Source organism: Narcine bancroftii, chromosome 1, assembly GCF_036971445.1.
Source record: "Narcine bancroftii isolate sNarBan1 chromosome 1, sNarBan1.hap1, whole genome shotgun sequence".
In the NCBI taxonomy this organism is placed as follows: Eukaryota; Metazoa; Chordata; class Chondrichthyes; order Torpediniformes; family Narcinidae; genus Narcine; species Narcine bancroftii.
Genome location: NC_091469.1, coordinates 197,796,841 through 197,809,470, shown reverse-complemented (window position 1 = coordinate 197,809,470; position 12,630 = coordinate 197,796,841). Strand labels below are relative to the sequence as shown.

The window sequence follows — 12,630 nt, the reverse complement described above, 5'->3', positions numbered from 1 at the left end:
ACAAAAGAAAAAGCAGTTATGTTGTGCAAAAGATAAACAACACCTTTGAACGTGGTTAGAATTCTGTCTGGTAATTATCATTACCTTCTCTATCTGGCTAAGTTCCTCTTTAGGTCTGACATCATCCCTGTGCTTAGAGCTTGGGTCCACTGTTTCACCATCTATGAACTGCATGTTCATATTCATCAGCCATGCTGCAGTGCGGTCCACTGAGGACAAGGCATTCGCAGGCGAAGGGGCCTAAAAAAGTGTGATAAAGCTCAGCTCTGGCTCTGAATTTTACAAAGAAAGTTCAAGCAGAGGAAGTGAAGAAATACAAATAATTGTTACAATGGAGCCATCTTGCAATTAATCCTTATGTGACAGAAAAATATTTGAATCCAGATCTAAAAATCTCTGCTGTGGGACTGCAGTATTTCAGCTTATAAATACACAATATCTTCACAGCAATTTGCTTTTTTACATACTCAACCTATTTTTAACATTCTATGCCATACACTTTCCCCAATTTGAGTTGTCAACAATCCTCTTCCAGAGGAAGCTTGCCCAACATAGCCTGGAAATATGTTCTTGGAGTTTGAAGAATTCATTGAGGGCTTAGACTACTGCAGCCACAAGTGTATATCCAAACAGTTACCATGCTGATTTGCTGCACTGACGTTGAGAAATAATTTTTAAAAAACCACACAAATGCTATAGAAACTCAACAGGTTAAACTGTTTTTAAAATAGTGTCCATAATTCTGTATTAAGAATAATCTTGTCAAAATGTTAATCAGCAAAGTTCATCATGTCCCCTTCAAGGGGAACCATACCTTTTAATGTGTCAACATTGACATAAAAATTAAAAGCAGTACAGATTGGTGACATTTTCATTAACTAAATGTTCATGTCACAAATCAATTCCTACTATCAATGAGAAATAGCACAAGCGAACTGAAATTAAAAACCAATTTAAATTAAGTGAAACATGGAAGTCTGCAGACGCTGTGATTTTATTGGAAACACAAAATGCTGGATGAATTCTGCAAATCTTGCAGTGTCCGGAGGAGGTAAGGATATATAACCAATGTTTTGGGCCTGAAATGTTGGTCATATATCTTTACCTCCTTTGTGAGATAAACTTGAATAGATTAAATTTAATTTGATGTCATGCAACATTGGCAGGAAGAGACACTTTTCTTCAAGTGAGAGGGTAAATTGAAAAGATTTTCAGGATGGAATGCATGGCAACTTGTACACATTAACCCAAGGGGAAAGGGTGAACTTGATTATATCTCTTCTTGGAAAGCATGAGCATTTAGAATATGTGAATATTTGTTCATTTCAGTCATTGAAAATCAGTTAACAATTTAAAATTAAATATGAACTTTTCTTTCCCATTGCAGAATAAGAGATTGACCTCAAGCCAAGAAAGCAATATTTGCACGTTCGTTCAGTGAGATTGAAGAAACTGCAGTATTTTCTCAATAGGTGGGAACATATATCATGGTACAGCTCACAAAATATTTAGCAAACTTCATCACACACACAAGACAAAGTAGAATAAAGTTTCAATCAAAAGTACAAAATTTTAATGTTCATTTAAATAAATCAAAACACTAATTTTGAGTTAAATATTTCCATATGTTGTGAAGTCCATGATTTGCTTGCTGATGTGTGTTTTATATTATTGCCAAAATACTGATTTTTTTTAGTTGTAATATGGCACCATTCAGTGTCACACACAATAATCAGCCACAATTAGTAGCTGAGCAATGAACTGAACGTGATTGATAGGATACAGTTTATGACCTATTGGTGAGAGACTTGATGAATAGTTTTAATCAAGAGTTTCTCCAGTGATTGATTTCATGGAAATATATTTATCCTAATTGCTGTAGTTATCACAGAAATCAGGAACTTTGGCAAACTCCCTCATTATACTGAAGAACATTAAAAAATGAAAATGTAAAAGATAATCAGAAAATGCGATACATACTGAGATTTGACAGGAGCAGATTGTGCTTGTATCGTTCACCTGAACATTGTACATTTTTTCTGACTGATGTTGACTTTATCCAACATTTTTGGTGTGCCAAGCATTGATGGTTACAACAAATATGTAAAGTACATGATAATGCTTCAATACCTAAGAAGACGAAGTAAAGAATATCCTTTTCTGCACTTCTGAACTCCAAGAAATGGCTATTGTTGCAGTGAGGGAATGATATTTAGTTACTTCTCCAACTTGTTATTGAGATGTCCACTTGTTATCTGCTTTTTATATAATATTTGCTAGTTTACTCTCACTCTTTATCACATCTTCTTCTTTATCATTTTATCACTCATCCTTTTCTGGTTTCTAAAAAAAAAGACCAAACCATAGCCCTTACTTTCATTTTAATACCACCCTGTAGCAGCTTCTATGGTAGATGCTACTAAATAAAGGCAAACACACACATAGGTAGTCAACTCAAGACTGGTTTATTGCAGACATACACAGACCTTCTATTCCCTGTCTGTTAATGAGCTCGTTAGTGAACAGCTGCTGGTCCACAGGACCAGCAGATTAAAGCTATGAGCCATTAGGCAGGGGCTTTATCTGATCCACTCGCTAAACTTTGGCACCCAGCACTGCTAGCCCGCGATGTGTCAGGTAAGTCTGTGAATTGACGGTAGCGGTTCGCAATACCATGCTGTGTGCCCGCTACAACCCTTCACTTCCTTTGTTTTGTTTTTCTTCCCCACTTTATTTTAGCCATCTCTAACCTCTATAGATTAATGATTTGGATTATGGAATGAATGGTTTTATGGCCAAATTTGCAGATGACACCAAGATAGGTGGCGGAGCAGGAAGTGTTGAAGAAACTGTAAAGTTGCAGAAGAATATAAACAGATTGAGAAACTACGCAAAAATATGGCAGATGAGATACAATGTTGAGAAATGTATGGTTCTGCATTTTGGCAGTGGAATTAAAAAGGCAGAGAACTTGTGTGGATGGGGATAAAATTCAAACTTCGGAAGAGCAAAGGGACCTAGGTGTCCTTGTGTAGGAAACCTAAAAGTTAATGACTAGGTGGGATTGGTGTGAAGAAAGCAAATGCTATGTTGGCTTTCATTTCAAGAGGAATAGTGTATAAGAGTAAAGAGGTGTTGATGAGGCTCCTTGGGGCACTGGTGAGACCTCATTTGGAGAACTGTGTGCAGTTTTGGGCCCCCTATCTTAGAAAGGATGTGATATTGTTGTAGAGGGTGCAGAGGAGATTTACCAGGATGATTCCTGGAATGCAAGGGCAAGGAATGTTTGGCAGCTCTTGGACTGTATTCATTTGAGTATAGGAGAATGAGGGGGGATCTCATAGAGACATTTTGAATATTGAAAGGTTTTGACAGAGTGAATGCAGATAAGATGTTTCCCTTGGTGGGTGAATCAAGGACAAGGGGGTCACAGTCTTAAAATTAGAAGTTATCCATACAAAACGGAGATGAGGAAGAACTTCTTTGGTCAGAGGGTCGTGGAACTCACTGCCACATACAGCGGTGGAGGCCAGATCACTGGGAGTATTTAAACAGGAAATGGATAAGCATCTCATTAGTAAGGATATCAAGGGATATGGGGAAAAGTTTGGAAATTTGAACTAGGTGTGAGCATAGATCAGCTTAGTGTAGAGTCACGGAACAGACTCGATGGGCCTAGTGGCCTGCTTCTGTTCCTTTATCTTGTGATCTTGAGATAACAGCCTTATTATGAGGTTTGAGCTCTTTTCACAGTGGAGTGTGAATAAAAGCTCTCATGACTGGAGGGAGAACAAATGCCTTTATTAGCTTATAATTGGTCTCACAGTAGTCTTCAGAAGGGTTCTGGGTTTAGGTGGAAAACAAGGGTTATATGTGAGCAGAGATGGGATGGAGCCAGGAGGCAGGGCCAGCCATCAGCACAACACACTACCAGTAAATCCCAGTTCACTGCGTTCACCCCTTACTGTAGAATTTAGGGTCTGTGGATGAAGACAGAGAACATGGGTTCAGAAAAAAAGTTGAAAAATATACGTTTAAGCGGGGATCTGGAGATCCTGGTGGAGTTCCTTAGCACCGGGGGGCCTTGGACTTCTTGTACATGCTAATCCCCTTGTAAGGGAGGAGAGGTGGGATGGGTCTCCGGCTCTATGGTGGAGGGGGCACTTTCTTCCTGAACTGGATCTCCCGAGGCCCTGACTGGAGGTGGCGAGAATGAGCTCAGTGGCTCGCAGGGGACTTGAGGTAACAGACCCTCTGTTCCAGCGGGTGCCAGGTCCCTGTAGGAGATGGTGTCCTCCCTGCCATTTGAGTACTCCACATAGGTATATGTGGGATTGACGTGGAACAGTTTCACCCTTTCCACCATGGGGTCGGTCTTGCTTCTCCTCACTTGCTTCCTGAGAAAGACTGTACCAGGAGTGGTGACCCAGGTTGGGAATGTAGTTCCCAATGCTGACCTTCTTTTTAAATTGAATAGGAGCTCATGAGGAATAGCATGGGGCATGGTACATAGCAGAGACTGGATGGAATGGAGCGTCATGGGAGGACTTCCTGCCAGCGTGACTCTGGAAGGCCTTTTGACTTCAGGCCAGTTTGGTAGCCTTCCAGACCGTGGTGGTCTCCTTTTCAACCTGCCTGTTCCCCCGGGAGTTGTAACTAGTAGTCCTGCTGGACGCGATGTCCCTCGTCATTCGTAAAGGATGAGACCCAGACGCTATGAATATAGCTGGGATCACAAAGGGTGAAAATGGAGTCGAGGGCCTTTATGACAGATGAAGTGGGCATGTCTGAACATGGAATGGCAAACAGGAAGTGGGAGTACTCATCAATGAAAGAGAGAAAGAAGGTGTTCCCATTCGTGAAGTGGAGAGGTCCCATAAAATTGACACTGAGCCGTTCAAAGGGCCTGGATGACTTGATCAGGTGCGCCGTTGCGGGGTGTTAGAAGTGCAGCTTGCATTCCGCGCAGACCTGGTCATTCCCTGATGCCTTCCATGAAGTAGGGCAGATTGTGTGCCTTGACAAAATAAGCCATGCGGGTGACCCCTGGATGGCAGAGCTCATTATGCATAGACTGCAGTTAGCTGGTGTGTGCAGAGGCTTCCTCTGGATAAGGCATCTGGAGGGTCATTAAGAGCTCCTGGCTGATAGGCAATGTTAATAATTGTAGGTGGAGAGCTCGATCCTCCACCTAGCAATCTTGTCATTCTTGATTTTGCCTTCTTGACATTATTAAACATGAATGCGACCGAGCGCTGGTCAGTGACGAGCGTAAATTTCCTACCAGCCAGGTAGTGTCTCCAGTGCCTCTCGGCTTCTACAATGGCTTGAGCCTCCTTTTCCATAGAAGGGTTCTGGAGCTTGTGGCCTTGTAATGTCCGAGAAAGAAATGCAACTGGCCTGCCCGTCTGGTTGAGGGTAGTGGCCAGGGCTACGTCCAAAGTGTCACTTTCCACTTGGAAAGGTACATTCTCGTCCACTGCATGCATGGTGGCTTTCACAATGTAGTTCTGAAGATGGTTAAAATTCGTTTGGGCTTCAGCCAAGAGGGGGGAAATTAGTGGCTTTTAAGAGAGGGCAAACCCTATCAGCATATTGAGGGATCCACTGGGCATAATATGAGAAAAACCCTAGGCATCTTCTCAAAGCCTTTGTGGACCTTGGAATGGGGAGCTCTAACAGGGGGTGCATCCTATTGGGATTGGGGCCAATGATGTCATTCTCCACCATGTAGCTAAGGCTAGCCAGATGTTTAGTCCTGGACACACACTTGTCTGAGTTATAAGCAAGGTTTAGGGCTCTCGCTACGTGGAGATTGGTGTCGTGGTTTTCCGAGGTGAGGCCACAGCTATATTATAGCAGAATCCACCATTCTGTTCATCTGCCTCTGGAAGATAGAAACCCCGTTAGTAATACCAAAAGGGACCATCCGGAATTGATAGAGATGACTGTTAGCCTCAAACGCCATATATGGACAATCTTCAGAATGGATTAGCAGCTGGTGACGGGCAGCTTTCAGGTCGATGGTCAAATAGACCCAATACTGCGCGATATCATTCACCATGTCCAAAATTTGAGGGAGGGGATTTGTAGCCAGGAGTGTGTACCAATTAATAGTTTGGCCATAGGACTTGTTTTCCCCTTTTATCACTACCACTTGCGCTCTCCTCAATACCTAAGAAGACAAAGTAAAGAATATCCTTTGCGCCAGATTCGATGATACCTTCATCGAGCAGACGTTGTGTCTCAGACTTTATAAAATCTGGATCTGCTGTACTGTACCTCCTGCTCTTGGTAGCAATAGGTTTGCAGTCTGAGGACAGATTTGGGAAGTGGGGGGGGGATCACTAGTCAGTATGGAGAGGCTAAATGTGGGCTCTGATTTTAGAGGACTTCTGTTTCGAACCGTTCCGGGGTAGGGGACCAGAATACTCTAAGGTCACACTTTTAAGGTGACACAGGAAGTCCAGACCCAATAACAATGGAGCACACAATTCATCAAGTATATACAAGTGAAATTTACAGAAATCCCCCCCCCCCCTTCAAATGACACATGTACTATACAATGTTGCTGAACACACATAGAATGCAAATTGGATGCAAGGAATATATGGTAATTGGAAGGATACATCTTTAAGTTGTATTCATGAGTCTATGAAACTTTCAGTCGAGCCTGTATCGATTAGACATTTAGTGGAATGTCCATTTACCTTCACAGTCACTTTGGAGTTTCTGATCTCGGACCATCCAGTTAAGGTCCCCAGAGACTCCATACTCCTCACTCGAGTGGCTCCCACCGTCCTGGGTTGCCCTGCGTGGGTAAGATGGCATTAACCTCGTGGCGTGGCAAGATGGCCGCCTTTTCGTACCATTTCCTCAATGCCACCCTCTGATTTCATGTAGCACAGCAAGTGGGTTCAGGTGAATTCAGAGCAGATGGCTTGGGGCTGGAATTGGATCCAGGAGTGGTGCAGGCCGCAGACTTCCCCGGGCTTCCCCTCGGGCGACAAACCCTTGCCGAATGCCTTTTCTTGCTATAGCTGGAACACGCTGAGTCTTTAGCTGGACAAGATCGAGGATGCTGACTCTTGCCACAGAAGAAGCACTCCCTAGCATGGGAAGCGACAGCTGGTAGAGCTGGGGTAGTGGGAGCAGCCAGTCCTTGGAAGAGGTCACCTGGGTGAGCGAGCTCGCTGGCTTTGAGGTCGTTGTTCTCGAGCTTGGCCTGTTCCAACGATTTGGCTAGTTCAACGTAGTTAGCCAGGTCCTTCTTTCCTGACTTGAGCAGTCGCTGCCTCATGTACCTCGGGCAGTCCTCTGCGACTAGAGGGTCCCTGATCTGTTCTTCCTCACGAACACAGCCTGTAGCTGCTTTGAACCTGCACTTCTTGGCAAGTGTCCACAGATCCACAGGTAGTCATCGATGGTCTCTCCTGGCCTTTGGTGACGTAGAGCGAGTCAGTGTCTTGCTAGGACCTCGTTTTGCGACTTCAGGAACCAAGCCTTCAACGCCTCAATGTCAGCACCATATGTAGTGCAGTCCCTGATGACTGCAAACCCTTTCGTTCCTACCCTCGAAATGAGTGTGGTCCTCCTGAGTTCATTGATTTGGAAGACATCTCTGGTCATTTTCAGGTAGGCCTGGAAGCAGTCTAGCCAGTATGTGAACTGCTCAGCTGCGTTAGGGGACAAAGGGTCTATCAGTAGCATACCTGGTTGGAGTAGCGCTTCCATCATTAGGGAATAAGCTAATAAAATTGTAGCGTGAATAAAAGCTCTCACGACTGGATGGAGAACAAACACTTTTATTAGCTTGTAACTGTGGGTAGGTCTCACAGTAGTCTTCAGAAGGGTTCTGGGTTTAGGTGGGAAACCAGGGTTATAAGTGAGCAGATGAGAGTGGAGCTGGGAGGCGGGGCCAGCCATCAGCATAGCACCCTAACCAGTGAATCCCAGTTCACTGCACACAGATCCAAGTTCCTCATCGCAAACTACTAGTCTACCTTATAATCATCACGCCTTCCTTAGGAATCCTTTGCAATACCTTGGGAGAAGGAACTCTAAGTCTGAAGTGCTATTGTGGCATATGATTAGTTAACATTAGCATGACACTAAATCTTAGTCTGATGTGGTTCCTTCCACAATCTCTAGTTCCCAGTTTAAAGATACTGTTTAATCAGGTGCAAATGGAGTTTTAAACATTTTTAAAAAAATTTGAAACATAAATACAATGACAACTTTCAATAAATGTTTGTGTTGTGAATATCTCATGATTGGAGGCTTCATTCTCAACCTCTTCTAAAACCTGTTCTTTTCAAGTGTTGAGCTATACATTGCCTAAGTTGCAAGTGAAGCTTCTCTCTACTTGGAGAAAAAATTACAAAGTTGAAAATAATTACTCTGTGTTTCCTACTTGTCTCCTGTTGCAGGACTGTTCAAATGATGCTTGGGAACATTAAATCATTTGGGACAAAATTAAGAACATTTGGTCCAGAGATTTTATCACAATTATGAAAAACAATAAATCAGTGAAATGTTCAAACCAACATGTGGATTTTACATTCTCAACAATTGTAACTGAAAGTTATCAGAAAAATGGCACACTTCCACATTTCCAACCAGTCTTTCTACATCTTTGACAGGAGAGTAGGCATGTTTCTTTCCATGGTAATCAACTGTACAAAAAAAAGGACCAATTTTTGCTGCAGAAACAATGGCAGAGACCATAAATGCAAAGGGACAGGCACACACATAACACACTGCTAATAAAAGTTGAAGACAATGATCATCTGAAAATTTAGGTGTTTCCATCAAATACACAGTTCCACGTCCTTTTTTGCCCTCTCTCTTATGTGTATGCAGCCACTCTTAACTTTCTTTCTGTATGATGAATTATATAATGAATTGTATAAACACAAGGAAGTATAGATGCTAGAAATCTGAAAACCTGCAGTTATATATAATGTTCACTTGCTCTGAAATTTGCAATTTTTAGTAAGAATTTTGCTCCACTACAATGTTTGACATTGACTCGAATAATACTTATTTTTTATGTTAATAAATTATATTTAAAGAAATCCTAATTATGCTGCTCTTCTCTGGGTATTACCACAGAATTAAACCATTCTCTTCAACCTGAAAGGGCCATGTGAGGTAGCTCCTCAAAGTTAGCATCTGATTAAAAACACAATTTTTCAATTAAGTTAATTATCTTACTGGATCAGACATGGATTTGACAGAAATCTCCATGGGCAAGCCTGTGAAGAAAAGACTGAGCAACTGAATGCAAGGTGAATGAGGAATACCAATTCTCTGTCACTTGGGAAACACCAGGTACACAGAACTTTAGATTCCTGTCTCAAAAAAAATTCAAAATCGAAGCATCAAGATCTAATATTCTCTGTGTCGTCAATATTATCCAATAAATACAACATCACCAAGAGCCTTTTACAGAGCACAGCACCAAAAAAAATTCCCTTAAATACCCCAGAGCGCAACGTCAAGCAGGCGCACAGTTCATATCCAATTAAATCTTATTGCCTCAAATTGAGAAAATAATTAGCAAAGCTTTGTTAATAATATTTTTTGTTAATAGTGAATGGCATCCTTTCAGCTCCCATCTGTTTTTCTGCCCATCCTTACCATATTTGTATATTTCTCATTGGCTTTTATTTTGGAGGATATATGGAAATTATTTTCCTTCACCCAAGATCTCATCTTATTTAACAATTATTATTTTGTAAGCTCTCATAGACTCTAATCTCAACAGGAAATACAACCAATCTTGCCTGGACAATGAAAACATCATTAAAAAAATGTACAGCTTCTACCAAAGACACAACTGTAGAACAGTAGTCTGAAGTGCACAAATCAGAACATGCAGTGTGATTCCTATTGCAACAATTTCATTTTACTAAAACAGCAAGAAACCCCAGTCAGTGAAGAGATAGCAGTAACAAGGAGAAAACAGTTAAGCTCACTCTGTTTTTCTTGGAGCAGAGGAAGCTAAAGGGGATCCTGATAGAGGCATACAAAATTATAAGTGGCAGAGATAGGGGAGATAATAAGAAGCTTCTCCATGGAGCAGAGATGGCTAAAGCCAGAGGACAAAGATTTAGGATGTTTCATTCAAGGTGGGGTTGGAATCTGGAATGCATTGTCTGAGGAGATGGAGGAAGCAGAGACCCTTACCACATTTGGGTATCTAAAGGATCACTTGAACTGCAAAGGATTAAAAGGCTGTGGAAAAATCTTAGTAAATAAGATTAGTATGGACAGGCATTTGATGGTTAGTGCAGTCAGTGGGCAGAAGGGCCTGTTGTGCTTCATGACACTATGATTAAGTGGGACAGGGTAGTTTAGCGCTGCAATTAAAATCACATTCACTAGGATATCATCTATTGTAAATCTTTCGTCAGCATTTTCACCACAATGAAAGCCATTAAATTAAAGGTTATACCTCAGAATCACATTTTCTGCTGACAAATGATTATAGCATAATTCAGCTGGTTCATAAAGTGCATCCAATTAGAAGTATATGATGTACACCAAAGATTATTTTAGAGATTGTAGTTAGTATTTCTTTCACATCACTAAAATTCACATTTTGACAGATAATGAACATAAAATTGAATAAGGTGAAAAGATGGCTTGTGTGTGTGTGCTTAAAATAGCAGATATATATTGGAAATATTTATTTAAAGATTTAATCACATCTGAATTTTTCATTTTCCATAAATGAATTTGAACAGGAGGCACTAATTACTTATCTGTAGCCTTGGCTGTTAAAAATAAGAGCTGCAGGTAACATCAGAAGGATTTCTCCTTTATGGAGACAAGGTGACCTCTTCTAAAAATTGCAGTAATTCCCTGAATGGCCAGAGGCCAAAAAAAAGCCCTATTAACATACCATCTTGTTAAAATTCTGATGCTTATTCAGGTAACATGTTCTTAGACTATATGCAATGATCAGCAATACAAGGTTGATGGCATTTAAGACTGGTGATCCAGATCTCTACACAAAGTCCAGTTACGATCACTGGAAGGCTACCTTAGCAGCAGAGGCAATTTCGAGGAAAACCAGAGTCAGATACTCACCAGTTATGACAGGGATTGCAGGACACTGAATTCTACAAGGTGAAGCTGAACATCATAAATGGCTGTGATGTTGCACTACCCGATGAGCTGAACTCCTTCTATGCTTGCTTTGAAAAGGAGAACTCAGCGGTATCAAAGAGACTCCTTAAAATAGCTGATGACCCTGTGATATCTGAGGCTAACATCAGAACATTCTTCAAGAGGGAGAATCCTTGCAAGGTGCAGGGTCCTGAGAGCGTATATGGCAGGGTACTGAAAATCTGTGTCAACCAACTAGCTGGAGTGTTCATGGACATTTTCCATCTCTCATTGCTGCAGTTGGAGGTTCCTGTCTGCTTCAAAAGGGCATCCACCATCCCAGTACATAAGAAGAGAGTGAGCTGCCTCAATGCCCATTGTCCAGTCGCACTCACATCTATTCTGATGAAATGCTTCGAGGGTTGGCGATGGCCAGAATTAACTTATACCCAAGATCTGGGCCCAGTGCAAATCGCTCCACAGCAGATACAATCTCACCGGCTCTCCACTCAGACCTGGATCACTGCTCCACAGCAGATACAATCTCACTGGCTCTCCACTCAGACCTAGATCACCGAGTCAACAGTAATACTTATATTAGGCTACTTTTCATCAACTACACCTCAACTTTCAACACCATCATACCCTCAGTACTGGTCAACAAGCTCCAAAATCAGGGCTTCTGCATCTGCCTTTGCACCTGGATATTTAACTTCCTCATCATAAGATCACCGTCAATACGAGTGCGAAACAGCGTCTCCTCCTCATTCACAACCAACACAGGCACACCACAAGGATGCCTGCTTATCCCTCTACTCACTCTAAACCCATGACTGTGTGGCAAAGCACAATTCAAATGCCATCTTCAAATCTGCAGATGACACCATGGTTGTTGATAGAATCACAGATGGCATTGAGGTAGCATACAGGAGTGAGAGAGACCCGCTAGTTGAACAGTATCCGTTATATGTGGATTATGGAGGAACATGTGGCCTCTTTGACTGAAATATTGTGGATTGCAGAGGATCACGTGACCTCCGTCTGAAACCTAGTCAGAAGTCACATCACCTGCCAATCAAGATTGGACTTCAGCCATTCATTAGTGCACACCTTGCCACCTTGCTGTTGGCTCATTTAAATGATTCAGTGTAATCTTTGACCAATTGCCAAGCTCAGAACAGTATAAACATTGACACGTGCCACATTTCTCTTTCTCTGCCTCTTGGTTCAAGCCCCAGATATCGCTCCACACCAGGTGGCTAATATGGACGTGGCTGGAGAAGTCACAGATAAGGTGTAAACTACACAAGTTGGGCCGTAGTAATGCAATAGATCAATGCTTGCAGAGAGCCACACCCCTATTGGAACAGGGAATAGGGAATGCACTTGAAAGTTGGGAGAGTGCGGTAGGGTAAGCAGCCTCTGGTATCAGAGTTCCTTGTGCCAGATGTGCCTGCTTACACTGTTACATTTTTGTCTTATACTGTGTAGAAGATAGACGTCCACTGGTATCAG

General features: G+C 42.0%; 1 protein-coding gene across 19 annotated transcripts in view; it reads right to left on the bottom strand.

The window, feature by feature from the left end:
- LOC138737104 (disabled homolog 2-interacting protein-like) overlaps positions 1-12,630 on the bottom strand; it is a 592,760-nt gene that overhangs the window by 23,806 nt on the left and 556,324 nt on the right. For 18 of the 19 annotated variants that reach the window (XM_069887625.1, XM_069887641.1, XM_069887631.1 and 15 more), the window contains one exon: positions 85-240. The exons of the other annotated variant lie outside the window; for it this stretch is intronic. In XM_069887625.1, the coding sequence (XP_069743726.1) occupies positions 85-240 (156 nt within the window). The remainder of the gene's footprint in view (positions 1-84; positions 241-12,630) is intronic. 19 annotated transcript variants of the gene reach the window in all.